The 23,302-nt window shown below is 38.3% G+C and overlaps 2 protein-coding genes across 4 annotated transcripts in view; both read left to right on the forward strand.

Annotated features, from left to right (window-relative positions):
* Positions 1-19,212, forward strand: part of LOC123755114 (probable cytochrome P450 49a1) — a 36,754-nt gene extending 17,542 nt beyond the window's left edge. For all 3 annotated transcript variants that reach the window (XM_045737605.2, XM_045737598.2, XM_069305498.1), the window contains exons 4-11: positions 4,845-4,961; positions 6,964-7,040; positions 8,166-8,367; positions 10,261-10,429; positions 13,109-13,278; positions 14,734-14,812; positions 16,787-16,990; positions 18,322-19,212. In XM_045737605.2, the coding sequence (XP_045593561.2) occupies positions 4,845-4,961; positions 6,964-7,040; positions 8,166-8,367; positions 10,261-10,429; positions 13,109-13,278; positions 14,734-14,812; positions 16,787-16,990; positions 18,322-18,432 (1,129 nt within the window). In that variant the 3' untranslated portion in view covers positions 18,433-19,212. The remainder of the gene's footprint in view (positions 1-4,844; positions 4,962-6,963; positions 7,041-8,165; positions 8,368-10,260; positions 10,430-13,108; positions 13,279-14,733; positions 14,813-16,786; positions 16,991-18,321) is intronic.
* Positions 19,213-21,448: 2,236 nt separating this feature from the next.
* Positions 21,449-23,302, forward strand: part of LOC123755131 (uncharacterized) — a 51,009-nt gene continuing 49,155 nt past the window's right edge. The window contains exon 1 of the mRNA XM_045737614.2: positions 21,449-21,720. Within this exon, the coding sequence (XP_045593570.1) occupies positions 21,662-21,720 (59 nt within the window). The 5' untranslated portion in view covers positions 21,449-21,661. The remainder of the gene's footprint in view (positions 21,721-23,302) is intronic.

The following is a 23,302-nucleotide window of genomic DNA, read 5'->3' on the forward strand; positions in this document are numbered from 1 at the left end:
TGAGTAATCAATCTGTATATTGAAGTTCTACTTTCTTGCCTTTTTCCTTGCTGGAGTAACTACTTCTTTTAAGTTTGGTTATTGAGGGAACCACTTATTACCAGTAGTAACCAAATGAAGAATGAAGGAAACTGCAGAAGGCCTATTGGCCCATATGAGGCCACTTTTATTTATATCTCCCAAATTCATTCATGTGTATGTCTAACGTATGCCTGAAACAACCAAGCGATCCCACATCTATCATACGATAGATGATATCTATCACATATGATATGATATATGATAGAGGATGATATGATATATGTATATCATAGATATGATATCTATGATATATGATAGATGATGATATGATATATATCATAGATATGATATATATCATAGATATGATATCTGTGATATACGATAGATGATACAATTGATAGATATCCCACAATATTACATACGAACAAAAATTTTACTTGCTTATTTGTATGCTATAACATTTTGGTTCTGATTAAAATAATTGTGTGAATTAGCATAGATGAGCTGATAAAGAATTTATAAACTGAAGCTACCATCCCCTACCCCACACTAAATTCCCACCAGTCTCAATTTTTCTATCAGCAACCTCACTTACTAGCTGCTCCCAACACTCATATCCAGCCCTCAAATTACACTCAACGGAGTGTATCTCACTTAAACCCAAAACTCATGCTACCGCAAACCCCATCACAACACCCGTATCTACACACCCTAGCCAACGCACCCAACTCTCACAACAAACCAGACCTACTACACTCCCAACACCTCACTCCCAGTGGACTCATTGATTTGACATTGATTCAATGTTATGAACGTTAATTCAGAGTTAAACCAATGTTGATGACACTGATTCGATGTTGATTTGGCACTGCTCTTAGATATTGTGCCTACAGGGATTATCCCACCACACATCACTGCTATCCATACAAATCCCACCATCCATTTATCAACCCTACAGATCAAACATAACAAGGTTGATCTTATGGAGAACTTTAACATACAGTACTGAGTAATTTTGAAGGTGTTAATTTAGGCTACTTTTTTATAAAGTCCAATATAATTCATACAAAAGGCAATGGTTTCAAGCTCAAGAAGACGAATGTAGGACAAGCAATAAGAAATATTTTCACCCGATAGGGTAATAAGCCCATTGAATTGACAGCTTGTCGCTGCAGTAAATGCCCATCGATGCTGTTAATGCCTGCTATTACTGCAGCTGCTAAAAGATTATTCCAGTTCAAAATCCTACAGGAAATTTGTTTAAGAGTCTGTCAAGGTCACTAGATCTATTGGCCTTATGTAAATTTATGTAAATTGTTATTTGAATATTGTTGAATGTCAAAGGATAAAATCTGAATTGATTAGTGGGTGCCATGCAAAACAGTGGTCAGCACAATCAACTCACAACCGAATGATCCTGGATTCGATTTCAGGACAGAATGTGACATTTGGGCATAGTTTCCTTGATGCCTTGGTTTACATAGCAGTAACTGTTCTCCCTTGAAAATCTAGATAATTTTTCAAATCTAAATTCATACCATATTTGAAACATTGCCATTTTTAAATAACCTGGCATATAATGATTTTGCAAAAAGAAAAAAAAAAATGTTTTTTGTTGCACAACCTAATTTTGATTACCCAGAGTTGTGGCAGTAAAATGCAGTTAGAATACTAGGACATGCTGACTATTAAACTTCTACAGTCACCATGAACTTGCTTTTAAATTTCATTTTTTTTTTGTCACTGGTCTTGTCAACACTGCTTACCATTTTATTCACAAACTATGTAATCTAATTCTTTTGCTTATATGTCAGAAACAGCACTAATAACAATGCCACACTTCTCTGCCAACTGCTTGTCTCTCCAGTTACAATCATATTTCTCTAATAACTTGGCATTCTTATGGTTTAGTTTTCCCATAGATTGGGAGAGGGACACCTGTTAGGTTTATTGGGGTCCACATAGGCCCAACTACTGACCTTTTCCAGGCTGTAACCCAAAACATTTGCCTAACTCCTGAGCACCTATTTACTGTTAGGTGAACATAGCCATCAGATCCTTACCCCTTACTCAAATCTCTGAATATGTGAGATATAAAGTCCCTGCACATCCTCTCATGTGTATTTTATATATATAAAACGCTGAACTGTAATGTCAGTCCTGACCTTAAAAGCTTCCTAGAAGGTTGTAACAAATCCCATGAGCACCACACCAGAAACAAATACCTATTTGATCTTCCAACAGTACGACTCACTCAAACTAGAAATGCTTTACAAATCAAGGGACCTCGAATGTGGAATGACCTTCCCAATAATGTTAAAGACTGTACCTCTCCCAACCAGTTTAAGATAAAAACTAAACACTACCTAATTAACTCAATGTAACCTACCTCACCCCGAAAATGTCAACCCACGTCTTCTATTTTAAACAATGCTGTTTTGTTGACCAAATTTTATTTTTGCTTTTTTTTCTGCCATGTCCCCCCCCCCCCTTTGTTTCCATTCTTTTCTTATTTTTTCTCAACACAATTTATACTTTAATCTCAATTAGTATTAAGTTTTAGTTTTAGTGTTTTTCCTGCCTGAAATGATTTGCGTAATAGTGGCTTTAGGCATTGTATGTACTAGCTCTATCTATAAATCCATTAACTTTTGTATCTTACCTTGTATGTATGTACCTTACCTGAATAAAAATTTATTTATTTATTTATTTATTTATTTTATTTATTTATTTATTTATAGATGAAAGAAACCATTGCCCAAATGCTTCTGGTCTGGTGTAGAAATTGAACCCAAGGCTTTTTTGGTTGAGACCTTGATGAACACATGATGCATTGATTTACTCTTGCCAAGTGTTCAACTCACAAATTATAATACTATATATCAGAAGGAAAACCAGTGAAAATGCACGAATAATGAAAGGTCAGACTGCACTCGCACACAAGATACACATGCCCTCATATGGTAGACCTAGATGCCTTAGGAAAGAAATCACATTCAAACTTGTTGGATTCATAGTACAGTACCAGCTATGAACTGTAGAACAGTTTAGCTACAATGACCAAACCACACTCCAGAAGATGAAGAAATGACGACGTTTTGGTCTGTCCTGGACCATTGTCAAGTTGTATATAATGGTCCAGGACGGACCAAAACGTTGTCATTTCTTCATCTTCTGGTGTGTGGTTTGGTCATCATATCTTCAGCCACATTATTGTAACTCATCGTTTGCAATTTAGCTACAAATTTAAATTACAATATTTGAAATAATATTTACAAATAAAGCAAGAGTAGCAAAAACTGGAAAAAAACTCCATGTTAAATGTAACAAAATGTCACCTTCTGGCGAGTTGTTGGTGCTCCTTGGTGCTTGCTACCTGGCAAACTCAAACCAATTGAATTCTCATCAGGTCATTTTGATTTATAAAAGCCTACTGGAGACCAGAGGCCAAAACCTGCCTCTTCCCCATCTAAGGTGGTGCAAGAATCAGGGTATTGGAACCAAGAAAAAGAAGAAAAGGCCAACCTTAACCAAGAAAAGGCCACCAGAAAAGTATACAAACCAAAACAAATAAACAGCAAGGTAAACAAACCAGCCATCTCATTCTTAGCCGGAAAGGACGGAGAGGGGAGTAAGCGAAGAAGCTGACTTGTGGGGCCAAAGGGCAAACCCCACTTTCAGAGCAGAGCAGAGCATGAAACTCCCTAATCTGGCAAATGGAAACAAGCGCTAACAAAAATAAAGTCTTGAAGAAACAATCCCTGACCTAAGGGTCAATAGAAAACTGAGGAGAAAAGAAAAACAAAACATTGACCAGAGACCAAGTCGGCTCGGGAGAAGCATGAGCAGGCCAGAGGTGAAAAAATACCCAAAACAACTTATGAAATGTAGCTGACAATACCTTAACACCAATAGCAGTTGCTCCACCAAGGTCGAATGATATAAGGTGACATCATTCAGCATGAAAAAGAAGCCTATCCACAAGCAACCAAGATAAAAACAAAGGATCACAGATACAGAAACTGAGGACAAGTGACAGAAAAAGAGAGGAGTAGTGCTAAGAACCATCATACTGTCACTAGGAGAAAATCTGAAAGCAAGGCACCAAAAAACTGACCATCCTGTGGCCCATACAACGGGTGGTACAGGCGAGTAAAAAAAACTCCAAACCTGTAGACTGGCAAAAAGCTTAGAACCATTGGGCTTGGGGCTTGGGGAATGTAGAAGAACTCCCAGAACCCCATCAAGCAGGTATTGAAAAATAATCTCCATCTGCTGAAAAGGCAGATATTTAAAATACTGAAAATGCTTGGTACACCCTGGCCTACCTTGTCAAATTTGATACAAGGGGCAACAAATTCATGTTTTCAAAAAACAGTGTAGAACAGATAACTGGAATGTAGTTTCTTCCCAGAAATAAATAACCCCACCCTATCCATTGAAGCTAGGACAAAACTCATCTGAGAACTCACAAGACATTCAAATTCAAAATTCAAATGTTTATTCAGATAAAGTACATACAAGAGATGATACAAACATTGATAGATTTATAGATAGAGCTAGTACATACAATGCCTAACGCCACTATTACGCAAAGCGTTTCGGGCAGGAAAAACATTAAAGACTAAAAATTAATACTACATGTCATTGCAATACAATACTACATGTACACACTCAATACTAAATGTCAACAGCAATGACCCGTGAGGTAAATACCATATTATATTGTACAGGAGAAGCATAAACACAGTACATCTGTGTACCCATAATACACTCAGCTTTTTGCACACAAGATTATTATTTATATTGAATACATTTTTCAGAAATGGTGAGGAATGGTGGCGAGTACGAAGCAGAGTCCAAGCACCTGTTATGAAGCCAAAGAATGTGCTTAATTACCTTAAAGATATGGATCAGGTGACACTGGACTTTTTAGACAGGTTAGTATAATAGTAAGGCTATTGAAGTTTCAAATATGAAAAGCATACACCAGAACTAGCAAGGAATTTTGTAGATTTTAGTCTTCAAGTTGCAGATAAACATGAATTTACTGGTACTGTAGTTCCTTTTTCCTACATTGATTTGTGTTATTTCCTTGTTGATCTATATAATTTTTTATCTTTTTCCATTTATATGAAGGAAACAGAATGCTTACTTATTTACTACTGATCATTATAGGACAGATAAATGGTGAGCTGAGTCTTGAACAAGATGAAAATATTTATATACTGTACTTGTAAAAAAAAAAAAAAAATTATCTAGTTCCAAGCTTGTAAATTGTGGAATTTTGCTTTGCTCCGAGTGCTTTTGCATACAACACCACTTTACAGTGGCTGATGGCTTCAACAATGCCAGTTCAAGTGTAGTGAATACGAGGGCAATGCGTACAGGCCCAAGGTGCACTTAGGTCGAGTAAGGGTTATCTTGAGATGATTTCGGGGCTTTAGTGTCCCCGCGGCCCAGTCCTCTGACCAGGCCTCCATCCCCAGGAAGCAGCCCGTGACAGCTGACTTAACACCCAGGTATCTATTTTACTGCTAGGTACAGGAGCATAGGGTGAAAGAAACTCTGCCCATTGTTTCTCGCCAGCGCCCGGGATCGAACCCGGGACCACAGGATCACAAGTCCAGTGTGCTGTCCGCTCGGCCGACCAGCTCCACCGACCGGCACACCAGACCCCCACAGGGTCCTTCCTGTGGGGGCACAACTTGCAGATGCTCTGCAATGTGCTACTAAAGTCTGCTGAGGGAAACTGAAAGACCATTCTCTCACATAAATAGACTAATATATTTATCACTTTCTAGGGCATATTTTTGGCTGTCAACCATTGTTGTTTATCAAGGGGTTAATTTTTAACAAAAGCCGACTTGCAGTAAAATTTAGGTGAAGCTCAATTTTCATTAACCCACTGCAAAGAAGTGAAGATTTAATAAGATGTATTACAACTCTACATTTTGGTTTGCTATGAATTCCATGAGGTATTTTACTCAGCTAGATAGAAGCAATGTGTTATAATTTTTATTGTTACATTCGTTTTGTTGACATAAAACACTATAGCAATTATCTATATGTATATTTGCATGAATGTAGTTTGCAGTGGTTTGAAGATTTAGCATGATGCTGAATGATGTGACAGTGTGACGACCAATCAAGTGTTACAATCATTGCTCGTGAATGTCAATGGCATTGGAAATCGTACACGGTATATCCATAGTATTTGCCGCTGAACCACTAGTGGAATTGATTCAAGATGCTGGGTGTCCAGCTGTCTTATGTCTTGTCCAACATCCATTTGACCCCGTGTTGAACCCAGTTTAGTTCCTCAATTTAGTTGACGAGAAGCCTGCTTAACGGTTTCTGGAATTCTTGCAGGTAGTTTGAATAACTGCTATTAGTTACTGATTAACTATTATTACAGGAGTATGTTAGATTCCTGTAAGTGTGGAATTTTTAGGGGGTTTGTTACTGGTATAATTAATGGTTGGTGAATAGGTTTGTGAATGTCATATGGGATTAATGGGGGCTTTTAACTGCTTGCGATAGAACTTCTGAGAATTTGGAGCAGCTATATTACTCTTAGTGCAAAAATCAACTGGAGCTCTGAGGTACTTCAAACCTGCGACCGAGACTCCCACCCACTGACGCTAACCACTGGACCACTACGACTTAGTTAATCCAGTTGATTTTCTCATTGATATGTATCACGTTAGTGTGATTTCACTGACTCTTAATGTAGTTGCTGTCATGTCAATTTTATTTTATTTTATTTATTTATTTATTTATTTATTTATTTATTTATGCATATACAAGAATGTACATAAGGAATGTGAGGATACAAATATGGTAATTACAGTCTTGTAAAGCCACTAGCACGCGCAGCGTTTCGGGCAGGTCCTTAATCTAAGAAAATTTTAAGGAGGTAAATACTTGCAAAATTTATAGGATATCTAAACTGAGAAACAGTGAAGGGCAAGTTACTGTAGATTTTCAAGAAGAATTAAGCAAATGGTCTTTAGAGAGTAAGTATAGTATTCTGTTTATGGACACACTATTGGAGTACAGTATTTGCTTTTGAATTACAGTGTTACACAGATAAAAATACAAATATTACGAGGAGAAGCTATTTATAGTTAGCAAAGTCACTTTGCAACCTATTAGTCATGGATTTGATTACTGTAAAGGACGATGTTTTTGGCCATGATCTCTGACGACTGATGCCCCAGTTCAGTCTGAAGCATGGTAGTATCACAACTATGATAACAATACTGTATATCATGTTATGTCCCACATACAAAGTCTTTCATTTTCCAATACAGAATTTCATTTGCCAATCTTTTGATTAGGATTAAAGTCCATTAACAGTCCTTTTGCTAGGATGCCAAATCTATTTTGCTTCTTATGCAGATGATGTCACAATAACTAGGCTGAAGATATGACATCCAAATTACATATAAAAAAATGAAGAAATTATGAGGTTTCATTCCATCCTAGACCATTATCACATCTTGATAATGGTCCAGAACGGACTAAAATGTTATCATTTCTTCATTATTTTTGCTTCTTACCTTAGTATAATCTATAAATTTGATTATGTGGTTTGAGAAGTTATAATGAAAGTCAGTTACATACAATTACAGTATGAATTTTCCCCTAAACTTATCTTGTGACACTCCATTCCACAGCATTCTTCAAGTCTGATTCTCTTTGGCTTTGGACATTTGTTTGCTTACTGTGGTTTATCCATTGTTGTATTCATTCTTGTAACATGGTGGTGAGATTCAATGTCACAAGAAAAAGGCATAATCATTTAAAAAGTTAAAATCATAAGAACTACTGTACATGCAAAATGAAGGGATTAAGAGCTATTATCCTCAAGCATTCATTATAGGTTCTATATGATTGATGCTTTCTGTTTTTGGTCAAGATTAATGAAAGGAATAAGTTAATTGTTATTTGAAATACTTGATCAATCGATCTATTTCTCATGAGCACCAGAGAAAATATTTTTGTCAGTAAAGTTATGAGACAAATGGTTTATCCTTGTCACTGAATAACATAGTCCTGAAAATTAATAGGATGACAAAGATCCAAGTATCCAACATGGTTTCCCTTTAAAGATTTATATACTTGCACTCTTATTTCAGGTATATGTCTTGTTGCTTTGAATCAGCGAGTTGGATGCTTTAACCCCAATCTCTCTCCTGGTTCACAGCCGGAAGTGATCATTAAGGCTGCTCTGGATTTCATGAATGCTATCAAGGAAAGTGAAACTGGTTCTAAATTATGGAAGATTTATCCTACAAAAATATTTAAGCAACTTCAAGATTCCATGCAGATATTAACAGAGTGAGCAATTTTAATTCATGTATTTGATATCATAACTAATCTTTTTGAATACAAGTAGCAATTATATTTAACTCAGAACTTATTTCCCAAATAATACAGTAGTAGACTTAAATGGGAATCGTCCTAGTCTCTTGTTGTATTGTTTCTGTTATTGTTCATTTTTCGATTGTTCATATGTTGAACTTGATTAATTATGTTTATTGCCTTGGTAAAAAAAAAAAAATCTCACCGAAGCATGGAATTCTACTGATTCAGGACTACCTCAGGACATATTATTACTTGCCACAAATCAATAAATCAGAAGCATGATAAACTAAAACCCAGACATGATGAAGCACCCACTTTGACCTCATCACTTGGATTGCTCTGTAAGGCAAGGCCCAACTGGGTCTGAAAGACATGCCATGCAACATCCAGGGTGACATACTGCATTGGCGATGCAGGGTCAATAGCAAGCGATGGATAGCAATAGCGATGGAGTGATAGCAAGCACTGGAGATCATTCCATCCAGAATCAAGAAATATGTACTGAACTCTCATGTGGACTTCGTTCTCCCCCCATTCTCATCCCAACCACTTGGGCTGGACGGTAGAGCGACTGGCCTCGCTTCATACAGGTCGGCGTTCAATTCCCGACCGTCCAAGTGGTTGGGCACCATTCCTTCCTCCCGTCCCATCCCAAATCCTTATCCTGACCCCTTCCAAGTGCTATATAGTTGTAATGGCTTGGCACTTTCCTCTGATAATTCCCTCCCTCCAATCAAACTTGCCAGCAGCAATCTGTGTCCAACACATGGTCAGGAGGAAGCATGGATATAAGCCAAACACAAATGTAGAATTGACAGTCTAACTCCAATAGTGATTCAGTGACAAACACTCTGGATATACTGCAGGTCTTCTCCAATGCCCTCAACATTCATCAGCATACAGTATATAATAATATTCAACCCGTGACACACTGTCATACCACTGCTTGTTATACTTCACATTCTAACCCCTGTATACTACATCCGTCCAAATAGTATATACTGTATTCTGTTACTGTGTTTATTGGGTAAAGTTATCTTGTTTAGTTTTTAAATGTAGAGCTTGTAGAAGAAAGTATGCGAGATGTACAGTATACATTTGAATATGTTAACGATTTACAAAATACTGTATACTGTGGCATAGAGTTTGTTGAGTAACTGACAGCTGACTTTTGATGGATAATGATAAATTTGAGGGTGTCAGAAATACTTTAACCACAAGCGTAGATCCCATAAGTGAAACCAGTATAGTTAGGCGAAGTAGCATTCTGATCACTACCAAATAGCTTCCCTGTGCCACTACTACTAAATGCCACCAGATGGCATCCTAATTTAATCTAGATACAGTTCTCACTTCCTGGCTGGGTTTGCATGCAGTCTTATAAAAGACTGAATTCATGCTATAAACTGAATTCAGTTACTCTATCCTTGTTACATCCATGCACCAGTTTCATTGTGGGTTTATGCTTAGATAATATTTTCTTGGTATAACCATGGTATAAATATGGTGTGTGTTCCTTGGATTTTACTATCATCCAACTCCCTTCAGATCTGACAGTAGGGCATTAGCTGTGCACTGACACCTTTTTAATTTTCTCAGTACTCTACTTTTGTGGTGTTTCATTTGAGAAGGGACATAGACATTAATATGTAGTCTTTGACTTTATAAACAATTGGATACGTTTTGTGACCTAGTTACTTTTGTGTGTGAATTCACACTGTTTAACTCTGAGGTTATGTTATTAACTTCATTACCTGAAGATCATGCTTTATTCAAGTTTAACTACAGTTTATATAAAAAACAACACTGCTGGAATGTTCTTTTACTGAACATTGAAGATTGCTATTGGATTTTTTTTTTTTTCAGAACTTGTGATGATGTTGCTCAAAAGATGGAAAGGGAAATACAAGAAAAAAGTTCTGACAGTCAAGACTGTCACCTAAACATGGTCGAGCAGCTTATACGTGAGCCTGGTCTTTCCCACAAAGATGTTGTCACATTTATGATGGATCTCATTCCTGGTGGCACACAGACAGTAAGTTTAAAGCTGGCATGTACAATGGGACAGATGAGGTTGTAATCTTTTCTTCTTAAAAGCAGGCCCCGTGGTGTAGTGGTAAGACACTCGCCTAGCGTTTCGCAAGCACTTTGTCTTGGGTTCGTTTCCTAGCCAGGGAGGATTTACTGAGCGTCATTCCTCATTTTACTGAGCGTTAACTGTAGCCTCTGTTTACCCAACAGTAAAATGTGTACCTGGCTGTTAAAAGATTTGGCAGGTCGTATTCCAGAGAACATAGGATTAAGGACTTGCATGAAACTGTGTATGCTAGTGGTTGTACAAGAATGTAAGAACTTCTGTAAATACAGTATATATAAATAAATATAAAATAAAAATAATTTTTTTTTTTAAACTATTCAAACTACTGTAGAACAATGGTCATCTAGTCAAAGACACCAATGGTACTGTATCCCCATCATAGTACAGTACTAAGAATTTAAGAGTCGAATAAATCCCAACTCTGAACGCTTTATATTTCATACTACTTCATGTCCTGAAACCTCTTCCTACTCTTTGTCAAACTATTAATTTTTATATAATTTTAAAATCTGTAAAATTCAGATGACTACGCAAGGTAATTTCCAGTAAATAATATATATACAGGAAGGGAGTACCACCTCTGGCTGGAAGAAGGGGACCCTTAGCCTCAGAGGAAACCACACATAACGCATTAGAGGGAATGTTTAGGTCCCCTCCAATACAGTTTCTGTGTGCTTTTCTCCTACCACCCCCCTTCATTTTAATTTTTTTTTGCTTTATTACGTATATGTTTAAAGGTTATAAGATATACATTGGTTGATACAAAGAGAGCTTAAAGGTTATGGATCTCTTGAAGCTCCTCCGCCTCAGGATGGGAACCGAGGATGCACGAGGCGTTTCCTCTCTGGATCGCCACACTGAGGCGCTGAAACAAAAATACTGGCAGCTCTTGGGTCCCTGGTGACGTCAATGAGCTTGGAGCCCAATTCCTTGAGAAATCCGTAGGCACTTCTCTATACCATCTCAGTTCTTTATGAAGAGAGATTAAGAAAGTTTAATTTACATTCTCTAGAAGGGCTAAGAGTAAGGGGGGTGACTTGAATGAAGCACTGTATGCAAATGTATGAAATTGTACAACAAAGGGATATTATAGTATGGTGATTAATTGAGCTCTTGCCAGTGCTCGATATAGAGCTAAAGAATGATATTTGTGCTTATGTCATTGATGCTTCATATTATAAATCCCAGCACCCTGTTTGCTTTATTTCTTGCACTGATACATAATGTCTCAGCCTCATGTCACTGCTAACCACGACTCCCAAGAGTCTCACAATTTGAGCTACTCATGACTTTATTACCGAGATGGTATAGAGCACTGCTGCCTTTCCTTAGGTTAAGGAATTTACATTTTTTAACATTAAATGGCATTTACCATGTCTATACCCAGCACTGGAGTGTAAATATTTTTGCATATCATCAGTCTACTTTTGTATTCATTATAAGAGCAACGAGGAGAGGTTAGAGGCATTAAATATGCAAAAACTAGGAGATAGAAGAAACAGAGGCGATATGATCACTACATAATTGTAGTGTTCATATCTACTACCTGTACAGGGTCGTATTCCAGGGAAAAAAGGATTAAGGACTTGCCCGAAACGCTACTCATACTAGTGGCTGTACAAGAATGTAAGAACTCTTGTATATATAAATAATAAAAAAATACAAATCAGTAACACGAATCAACAAAATTGATAGGGAAGAATTCCCAAGACTTGTACTTCAAAAACTAGGAGTCATAGATTTAAGCAACTAAACGAAGCTGCCGAAGAAATAAGAAAACTTTACTTTTGCAAACAGAGTGGTAGACTGTTGGAACAAGTTAAGCGAGAAGGTGCTGGAGGTAAAACAGTCAGTAGTTTCAAAGCTTTATATGATAGTACACTGTAAAGATGGGACACCATGAGCATAGCTCATCCTGTCACTATACTGAGGTAATTACATGTCCAATGTTTGTCCTATCTGCAAACTTGCAAATATTGCTGGTCACTGCAGAATCATGGGTGTTGATGTAAATTATGAAAAGCAGTTGGTCTAGTACAGTCGTGTGACACACTCCTAACAATATGTATCCACTCAGGCTTCACACCATTTATTTACCAGATTTACCCGAGGGCCACAAACCCTAGTGGCCTCGACGAGGACAGGAAGCCGGCAACTTGTCGAAGGTTCCCCCCCCCCCTATTTGCCTTGATCTTTTCCAGATAAGATATATTTTAAATCAACACAGTTTTGGCAGTTACAACTTTATGCTGACAGGAAACTGTCTTCAGCCATGCCTTAGTCACTTTAGTACATTTCCTCCAATGCCATGCACGTTCACCTTCCCAAGTAGCATCTCTTAGAACTGTGTCAAAGGCCTTCTGAGGTCTAAATAACCAACATTCATGTTTATTCTTGTTGTCAACTGTACAAATCCAGACGAACTTAGTCTCTTTCATTGTGGTTACACTGTCCAAAAGAATGTAATACCTTAAGCAGAGAAGGAATTTTACTGATACCTGTACATTATAAAAAGAATTTGCATTATAAGCACTGTATAGTTAATTTAAACAATTTCTTATTACTGTGCACTACTTTGATATTTATTGACCATTTCTCTCTTTTTTTTTTTTCCAGACAGCTGATAATGCTGCTGTGCTTCTCTATCTTATGGCCAAACACCCAGAATCTCAAGCCAGATTACAAGAAGAGCTAGACCATGTACTAGGAGATGGCTCGGGAAATATCACTCCAAACCAGCTTGCACAGCTCACTTACACTAAAGCTGTTTTGAAGGAGAGCAATAGGTGATATATAGATTTTATTCTTATTAAATGAGAATGACCTTCATAATTTATGGCTTACTGGACTTAAGCAATTATAATTGTCATAATGTGTATCCTGAAAGAAAGCATAATGATACAATTTCAAATTACAGTACAGTACTGTATTAGTAATAAAAAATACATACAGGCATTGTTTTTTTACATAAGTAAGACATATTTATATCCACTCAAAGTCGTTCATACATAAGAACTGCCTCATGTAGGAGGCCTGGGCGAGGACCGAGCCACGGGGATGCTATGCCCCGAAATCATCGCAATGTATGGGCCAATTGGCCTCCTGCAGTTTCCTTTATTCTAATGTTCTTATGGATTCAAAGTGGATAAATTTAGATTCAGAAGAGGTCTTAGTAAATACTGTACTGCTTTTTAAATAGTGTCGAAGATATATGAACAAATTACTGGATAATATAATAGGTGCGCGATTGCTGGATTGTTTCGAGCAATGTTTGCAAGAAAGGAAGTTCCACCAATGATTAGAAGAGTGTAATGATCATGGACCATGTGGCATGAAGCTCCCCAACATGCAAACAACAGCATTGTCAGATTGTGAGATGCCAATTTCACCAGACAGCCTGCAAACTTCTAGTACAAGGCCCTTGAAAATGAAGGGCCCACAGCATATGTTACTTTTGCTACTCTGTTAATCCGTCACTGTCACATACTGTTATATAGTGTTAGTGGCCCTCTGCGGCAATTCAAGTAAATAAAAAAATACTGGGAGACAGGTCAGAAACTGGTTTACTCTACTAGGAGAGGGAAGTAGGGGATCAAAGATCACCTATTATACTGGGAAAGAATCCCAGAAAGCACAGGTGTAATATGAGCAATGCATAGAGGAAATTAGGCACCATAAAGAAATAATGATAATGATAATTCCCTTGGGGAAAAAAAACTTAACTGATGTGTCTGACCACCCCCAGAAGGCAGCCCAGGTCACATGAGATCTCGGCTAGTCTGTTCCCTCACTCTGAAGACCTCCATAACCATAAGGAAAAGAAGTGGCACAAAGTACTGTATGTGAATAGTTCTGGAGACCAAGTTTACATTTAGCTAGGTCTACATCAGCAGGTGGTGTAAACTCTTAAAGGCACTTGTTGTCAAGTTTAAGCCTATAGGCAGTAATGTCCAGCATTTCCAAAGGGTAACATTTTTGAAGACTTAGTTCTTGCATCCCCGACCAATTGCCTAAGTGTAGTTACAGGACAAAAGCTATGCTTGTGGTGTCCCCATCTTCCCAGTACTGTCATGTGATGCTTCTAAACTTTAAGGAAAAGGAAAAGGAAACCTGAAGGAAAAGAAGGTAGTGATTCAATTATATAAATTTCTGGTGTACCCCATCTGGATTACTGTATTCAAGCATGGAAACCACATCTTCAAGTCTTCCCTTTTTTCTCACTGTCTTTTTTTTTCTTTTAGACTAATGCCACCGATGTTTGGGCCTGTACGAATCCTTCAAGAAGACACACATTTCAGAGATCATATTCTACAGAAAGGAGTGAGTAATTTACCAATTAATTTAGCCATGTTAATCAGCATATGTTTACAAATGATTTGCTCCTATATGAATTCTGGGTTTGATTCCTGCGATGGGGTAAAAGTGCTGGGGAAATTTTTCCTTTCACCTGATGTACCTGTTCACCTAGGTTCCCAGTAGCTAGACAACAATTGTGGATTGCATTGTGGAGATGATCAGTAGCTGCCCTAGAGGGAGGGGCAGAGGGATCTTGATAAAACTTCTTGTCCTTGACAAAGTAAAATAGGAAAACTGTGATATCTAGATCTACAGTACATTGATCATCCTAAGTAAATTGTAGTTAGTTTAGTTTAGTTCATTTATTATGCACCCCATACCCATCTTGTGGCCGGTAGTGGAAAGGGTTACAGGGCACATAATGGGCTCAGGGACTGAACCCCACAATTCATTTAGCTAAGCAAGTTACAATCTTGATGAGCTAGTTACAAAATTCAGCATAAGTCGTCACATCAACAATGGGTTCGAGATCGACCACAAGTACAGTTTCTAAATTAAGCAACTGACATATGTGGAGAGCCTAGTGTCACAATTGATATATTGTAGTTAATCAAATTGTTACTTCCTTTTTTTTTCTTCTTTCTTAGAAATGTTGTACTGAACTTATGGTATAAATGGTACAATACAGTCGGTCCATGTGAATTATTTTCTATGGGCAGCCCAGTGTTACTGACACCAAACATTCCATACTATGTTTCATATTGCTTGTGCTGGCATCATTTGCTCAAAGGTTTTCTTACTGTATATTCTATAAATTTGTAATTATTTGCAAGTAGAAAAGATATCCTCCTGTTTGACATGGTCTGGCTAGTTTTAGCCTTATAGAAGTAATAATTATAAGAGGTATATCATGAAGAGGCTATATTTATATAGAATATATAAGTGATCATGATGGTGGAATATTTAAGCGATTAGTTTTATGTTGGTGCTAAGACTCTTTCCGACATAAAAAGACCACCCTACCTCAGAGGTCACCCCAGATCAGGGAGTGGGAGTTGCAGTGAAGATGTTTTTACAAATTTATTTCAATGTCTCCGAGTTGCTTTTTCTCCAGTTTTTTTTTTTTTGTTTTGTTTTTTGTTTTTCCGTCAAAATATTCCATACTTTATCATTTGAAAAATTCATATAATAATGTGTGAAACATCGGAATGCTCAGTACACTGAATATACAATTCAGCTGTACCTAGATTTTTATGCATCGTAACTAAGTCGTTGTGGTGAATGCGATAAGCTAGCAATTCCAAACACTGCATAGTACTACATGCTAGTTAGTTGCTGACAACCATACACAGTAAAATACGTACCTAAATGCCATGCACATATCTCAACCTTATACTTACTTTTTATCAGTGTCATAAAAGATCATTAATTTAAATAAGCACAGTTATTTATTTCATCATTATTCAGTGATGTTCTGGGCACAAGCTGCACGGCAGTGCTGTCAATTGCTGCTGCTGCATGCACTACCCATGGTCACTGTCTTGGTACTGAGGCCTGCTCACCCAAGAAGGATGCCCATTGTTTTTTTTCTATGATGCCGTCTGCTTATTGGTGAAGAAGCAGATTTGAGCCTCATACCCATGGGACTGTTAAATCTTACGCAGTTCTCTACTGCATAACTACTCTTTCATTGACTTGTACAATGACGTCAGAAATGGCGAGAACTTCCCTAATTGACACGCACATGTAAAGGGTTTAATATTAAAAAATATAAGTTGCATGATTTTGTTTTTGTTTTTTACTGTATTCAGAAATCCAAGTTATATTTACAAATCCAGAATGAGTTTGGAATTATATATATTATAGAATGAATCTGCATATATAACAGAATCAAGAATGATATAAGGTCTGGATTTATGGTAAGTCACTTTACATACATACTATGGTATAATTCCTCTTCTGCCAAATTAATTAAAAACATACATTTTTCTTTAACAGTGGCTAGTGATTTTAATGAATGCCCTCTCTGGCTGGGATGAGGAATATTTTCCACGACACGATGAATTTCTACCTGAACGATGGCTGCGGCATCGACCCTTTGGAAATATACATCCTTGCGCATCTCTTCCCTTCTCACATGGCATTCGGATGTGTGTGGGGCGTCGTCTTGCAGAACAAGAACTTCATACCTTGGTAGCTAGGGTACGTTTTCAATTGTTATGAAGGGAAATATTTAGTTATGGTGATTATGTCTTACCCATTTTGTAATTACAGTATTATATGTCCAGCTTAACAATTACAGTAACAAGTTTATTTAGTTCACACAAATTCAACCTGTGATTAAGCTATATCATTCACTTCTGCTCATATTGGCTGCTTTCCTTATTTCTCTTAATATGTTCGGGGAACAAATCAGTGCACAATACAATAATTAAGACCAGTTGCATTCTGACCTACCAATTGAGACATATTGAATAAAGTTTCTGGTTTTAGTCACTTCATATTTTATACAGCACAGTACTTATATATCCTCAGTTTGCACCTCACTTATTTCTCCAGTGAAATAAGTTCCCTACCTACTTTGTTGGTAGGGAACCTACCTACTTTGTTGGTAGGGAACCATCTATGCCAGATATTCAATAAAAATTTCACACCTTTTGTTGAACTCGACATTCAGCATAAGTCTGATTTGTCAGCTCAATTCCCTTCAGCATTTATTGCTGTTTTAATATTTATGATAGAGTACATGAGAAAATCTAACTATCCCAAATACATTATTTTAATCCAACAGCTATATACCAACAATGAATTCATTCTCTATGGGGGGGTAGAGTATTCAGATTTGTTAACAAATAGATTAATAATAGGGCTTCATGGACATAAAAACTATTCTACCTATGATTGTCTCTATATACTGTATATATAATATTACAAGAGAGAGATGTCATACATGCATAAATGTAAACAAATTATCATATACCTGTAATTGATAAATTAATTATTTATTTTGGAAACATTAGACCCAAATACACTTCATAGGTACTAGACTTCACAAGAGTCTTTCAAGGGAATAATTCGTACAATGATAAGACCTGGAATGTACAAGTTCTCATGCAATTCTTAATTAATTGTACTTTACAGTTTCACTATGTAATTAACCAAAACTTTACAAAGTAATTTCCTTCTGTTAATTTATTTATTTTTTGTAAACAAATGCATGTATGTCTTCTGCTATGTCATAACCTAATGATCCTGTTCATTTAGTAGTAAAAAGGTACCCAGCAGTTAGTCAGCTTGTGGGGTTGCATCCTGTAGAGGGGTTAGTAATTCGACCTCTGAGGGGACCTCGATATAAGCATAACATGTACAGTATATATACACCAGCTTCCTGTCCCAATGCAATAAATTAAAACAAACCTTTTTCTCCAACTATTTTATGCATAGACTACTGCAGTCAGAAAATCTGGAAACTAATTACCAAACAATAAACCATTCAAACATACTTGTTATCATAGACTTTTTCCGACTTGCAGACTTTTCACCAGTATAATCTCGACTGGAAACATGATGACCTTGAACGAGCCTACAAGTATGTATTTTCTCCAAAAGGACCAATGAAGTTTACATTCATCGAGCGAAAATAATGATAGAGTGAGAAAATTTAATAGCAACTTAATGCTTAAAGGTCTATACTGTCCTCAGTATTTTACTGTTTATAATACAGTATTACAGTACTGTATACTGTGTATGTATATATTTAAATTTATATGCCTAACCTTTATGTACAGGTATTTATTGTATGGTACAGGAAGGTAGTCCCAGGTCAACCGTTGTTGACGGTCATCTTGTCCCCAGGTCGCTGGGTGGATGTGTACAGTTGTCAGTTCCTTGATCTTAACCATTAATGACTTATTGTCTGTATCAATTACCATAAGGAATTTTTTGTTTAATTTCTGGCTTGCATTATTAACGTACTCTATTATTTATTTCTTGATTCACATTCCAGTATTGCAATATAAATTCACAGTATATTCTCTTAAATCTAAGCAGTCAAAGTTGCTGAAATGATTTGCTTGAATTCTTTACGCTTAGGTAACCTCAGATTCTCAAAAATGTAAAATTAAGACAAAATGCTGAATATATTACAACTTTACTTGGCATTTTTTCTTTAGTAATTGTGCCAAAGATAGAATATATTGATAGCAGGTTGTCTTGAATTAATAGTAAAAATTTATACAATGATCCATTTACAAGTACTATATCATAAAGCATTGTATGTTATTTTTCTTAATCTCATCCTCTTTTCAAACTTAGTAACTATATGTACAGTACTGTTAAAGTAGCTGCTGTTTATAAATGTCCCATATTTGTCAATTATTTTTAAATCTTTCAACAAATCAATAAAGTTCCTATATCTCATTTAATTTTAAGCATTTTATAATTACATCTGTTTATTTTCTCCTAAATCCTTCTAAGTTTTGCCCTCCATAAAAGCTATACATTTATTAAATGCCTTCAACAATTTATATGTTATCGTACTTCTTGTTTAGTATTAAGTGTCAACCTCATCAAATCTTAACTATATTATCTTAATATAGTTAAGATTTGATGAGAATAACTTAAGTTATTCTCGAAATGCACTGCATATTGGTGGCTTTATGCACTGAACCTGTTATACCTATGTATTTATTTCCATTCATCATGTGTAAATTTTTTTGTAAATAATAATAATAATTACTATGACTGTTGGTACTTGGTGACTTCAATTTTTAAATCAATAGACTGGGAGGCCTATACAGCAAGAATAGAGGAGATTTGGACTACCAGATTTGTAAACCTCATCCTGGAGACATTCACATATCAACAAAGTAGGCTATGAGAACAAGGGAAGGGGATGTTCCATCAGTTCTGGATTTTATATGTACCAGAATGAATAATAGATATTTGACATTCAATACCTTTCTCCTTTTGGTTATAGCCACCATGTCCTCTTAAAAATAAAATACGCAATACTTTATAATCTAGAAGAGAATGGGAAAAATGAAATGGTTGAAAAACTTTATTTCAGGAGAGGACACTAGAAAACTTAGTACTGTAAGTTCTTTAATGAATTTGATTGGAAAGGCTTCTTAGTCAGCAATGAAGTAAATAAGATGTACAGGGGTACGCATGTCAAATTTTGTGAGATATATGAAGACAAAAAAAAATTATACCAAAACAGATAGGTTCTGAACAAATCCATAAGGGCCGTGATGAGGATTCGAACCTGCATCCGGGAGCATCCCAGACACTGCCTTAATCGACTGAGCTACGGGAGCTGGGATGCTCCTGGACGCAGGTTTGAATCCTCGTCACGGCCCTTGTGGATTTGTTCATTTGATGCATCACGTTAGTGTGATCTCTGTGTGCAGATAGGTTCTGTATAGCAGACTGTCACCAAAGGACCACATAAAAGTACACTGTGTTAGGAGCAAATGCTATGCTTTCCAAATTCAGAATTGCTTTTAAATACTTGGACGGTGAAATATTTAAGAAACTTTACAATTTTTACGAGACCAAAATTGGAATATGCAACAGTTGTATACTGTAGTGCCCATATCTCAAGAAGCACATCAATAAACTGGTTTTAGGTGAAAGATATACAGTACAGTACTACGAAATGGCTTCCGGAACCGAGAAACGAGCTACGAAAACGGGCTAATGGCTACAGTGGAGAGGCTACAAAATGCCAATGCTAGAAGATAGAAGAAAGAGGCAATACAACCACTATATACAAAGTACAGTAGTAACAAGAACTGACAAAAATTCACAAAGAGGAACCTGCATCTTCAAGAACAAGAGGTCACCGATTCAAACTAACGAAGGTATGTGTATGATGGCTTAGGGCATGCGTATGGCTGGCTTAGGGCATGTGTATGGCTGGCTTAGGGCATGCATATGGCTGGCTTAGGGCATGCGTATGGCTGGCTTAGGGCATGCGTATGGCTGGCTTAGGGCATGCGTATGGCTGGCTTAGGGCATGCGTATGGCTGGCTTAGGGCATGCGTATGGCTGGCTTATGGCATGCGTATGGCTGGCTAAGGGGATGCGTATGGCTGGCTTAGGGCATGCGTATGGCTGGCTTAGGGCATGCGTATGGCTGGCTTAGGGCATGCGTATGGCTGGCTTAAGGGCATGCGTATGGCTGGCTAAGGGCATGCGTATGGCTGGCTTAGGGCATGCGTATGGCTGGCTTAGGGCATGCGTATGGCTGGCTTAAGGGACGTGTGTACGTATCATACAAATCTACTCATTCACATTAGTGGGTAGTACATATACATGAGTCAATGTTCTGGTATGATATCAGCGTCTGTTTTGTATACAACTTCATTTCGTCCTATCACACTACTATTTTCCCCCTCTTTCTATTTCTCTCGGCATTCATCCCCCCTCAAACGCATTCACCCCCTTCCATTCGTACCCTTCTCCACCTCCATCATCAAATCACCACCATTCCCCACCACGACAAGAACTGCACCGCAACAGCTGCGTAGCCACGTAACACCTGTCTGCCCCTCCCTCATACACCTGTCCACCCCCTCCCCAACACACACACAAACACCTGTCACCCCCCCAAACACGACACCATCGAGGGCGACTCATCAGAACACTGTTCCCAACACCCGCAGATGGGCAACAGTGAACAGACTCGGTAAACAGTGAAAGACAAAAAGCTAATGACGACACCTGCAAGAGAGAGAGATGACTAACTCAGCCGCTAGACAGAAAACCGATACGGAAAGATAAAGCGAAGAGAAAGAAAGAAATAATTGTGGAAACGGTAGAATAAGACACAGAAACCACGAGGAATAAAGAGAATAATTGAGAGAGAAAATGGGTGAAGGCGCGGCTGAAACCTACCACGTCGACGGGTCGTCCGCCCGCGTTGGGAGGTGAGTACTGAGGGCACCGTTGGGAGGTGAGTACTGAGGGCACCTTTGGGAGGTGAGTACTGAGGGCACCTTTGGGAGGTGAGTACTGAGGGCACCTTTGGGAGGTGAGTACTGAGGGCACCTTTGGGAGGTGAGTACTGAAGGCACCGTTGGGAGGCGAGTACTGAGGGCACCTTTGAAGGCGAGTACTGAGGGCACCTTTGAAGGTGAGTAGTGAGGGCACCGTTGGGAGGCGAGTACTGAGGGCACCTTTGAAGGCGAGTACTGAGGGCACCTTTGAAGGTGAGTAGTGAGGGCACCGTTGGGAGGCGAGTACTGACCTGGCGCTGCCAGTGATATACTCCCGGGCAAGATATAATATTCTTACACTCACTCACACCGTTATATTCATATAAAACATTATCGTTAAATACACAAACCGGACAAAGTCCAGAGTCATGCCACGAGACCAGTCCTAGAGCTGAGAGGTACGAGCTACGAGGAAAACTAGAGTTAAACCTCAGGTAAATGTAATAGAGAATAAACAGAGGAGGCATGATCACCACATATAAAATTCTCGCAAGAATTGACGTGGCTGACTAGCCAAGAAATAGATTGCACTACGAAGTGAGGTGGTGGGGTTAAGCCCCCCATGCACAGCTGCAACTGTAGATATGACAGAGCCCAACAGGCTCTAGAACCTGTACACCTGTTGGTTAACTGATTGACTGATGAAGATTAAGCCACCCAAGAGGTGGCACGGGCCTGAATATCCCGTAATTGGTTAACTGTTGTGAGGTGGGTCTTATAGAGCCACAGAGCTCATCAAGAGGATGTACATCTAGGTGAGTGCGGAAACACACACATACCAGCCTCCCACACGTGTCCTCCCCTCCCCCCCACCCACACACACACACACACACACGTGTCTCTCTCTCACTCACTCACTCACTCACTCACTCACTCACTCACTCACTCACTCACTCACTCACTCACTCACTCACTCACTCACTCACTCACTCACTCACTCACTCACTCACACACACACACACACACACACACACACACACACACACACACACACACACACACACACACACACACACACACACACACACACACACACACGTACTAAATTCTCTACATTATTTGTCGTTGCTCCACCCACGCATCCTCCCCCACTCCCCCAGCCCCCCCCCCTCCTCCCACACCCGAGTGGGGGACGACCCCCCCCCTTGCAACACCCCCCCCCCCATATATAATCACTCCTATATTTAACCCTGTGTCAGTCTAGTGTGTGTATATGCTTCGTGTGTTACGTTGGTCATCTCTTGAGGGGCGTATGCCGAGGCCACCTTGCAACCGGCAGTGACTGGAATTCTTGCAACAACCCGGGCGTAGTTTCGAACCCACATCACGGCCCTTATGGATTTGTTCATTTGATATATCACACTATTGTGATGTACTCACCTAATTGTGCTTGCGGGGGTTGAGCTCTGGCTCTTTGGTCTCGCCTCTCAACTGTCAATCAACTGATGTACAGGTTCCTGAGCCTACTGGGCTCTATCATATCTACACTTGAAACTGTGTATGGAGTCAGCCT

This window comes from Procambarus clarkii, chromosome 55 (assembly GCF_040958095.1).
Source record: "Procambarus clarkii isolate CNS0578487 chromosome 55, FALCON_Pclarkii_2.0, whole genome shotgun sequence".
In the NCBI taxonomy this organism is placed as follows: Eukaryota; Metazoa; Arthropoda; class Malacostraca; order Decapoda; family Cambaridae; genus Procambarus; species Procambarus clarkii.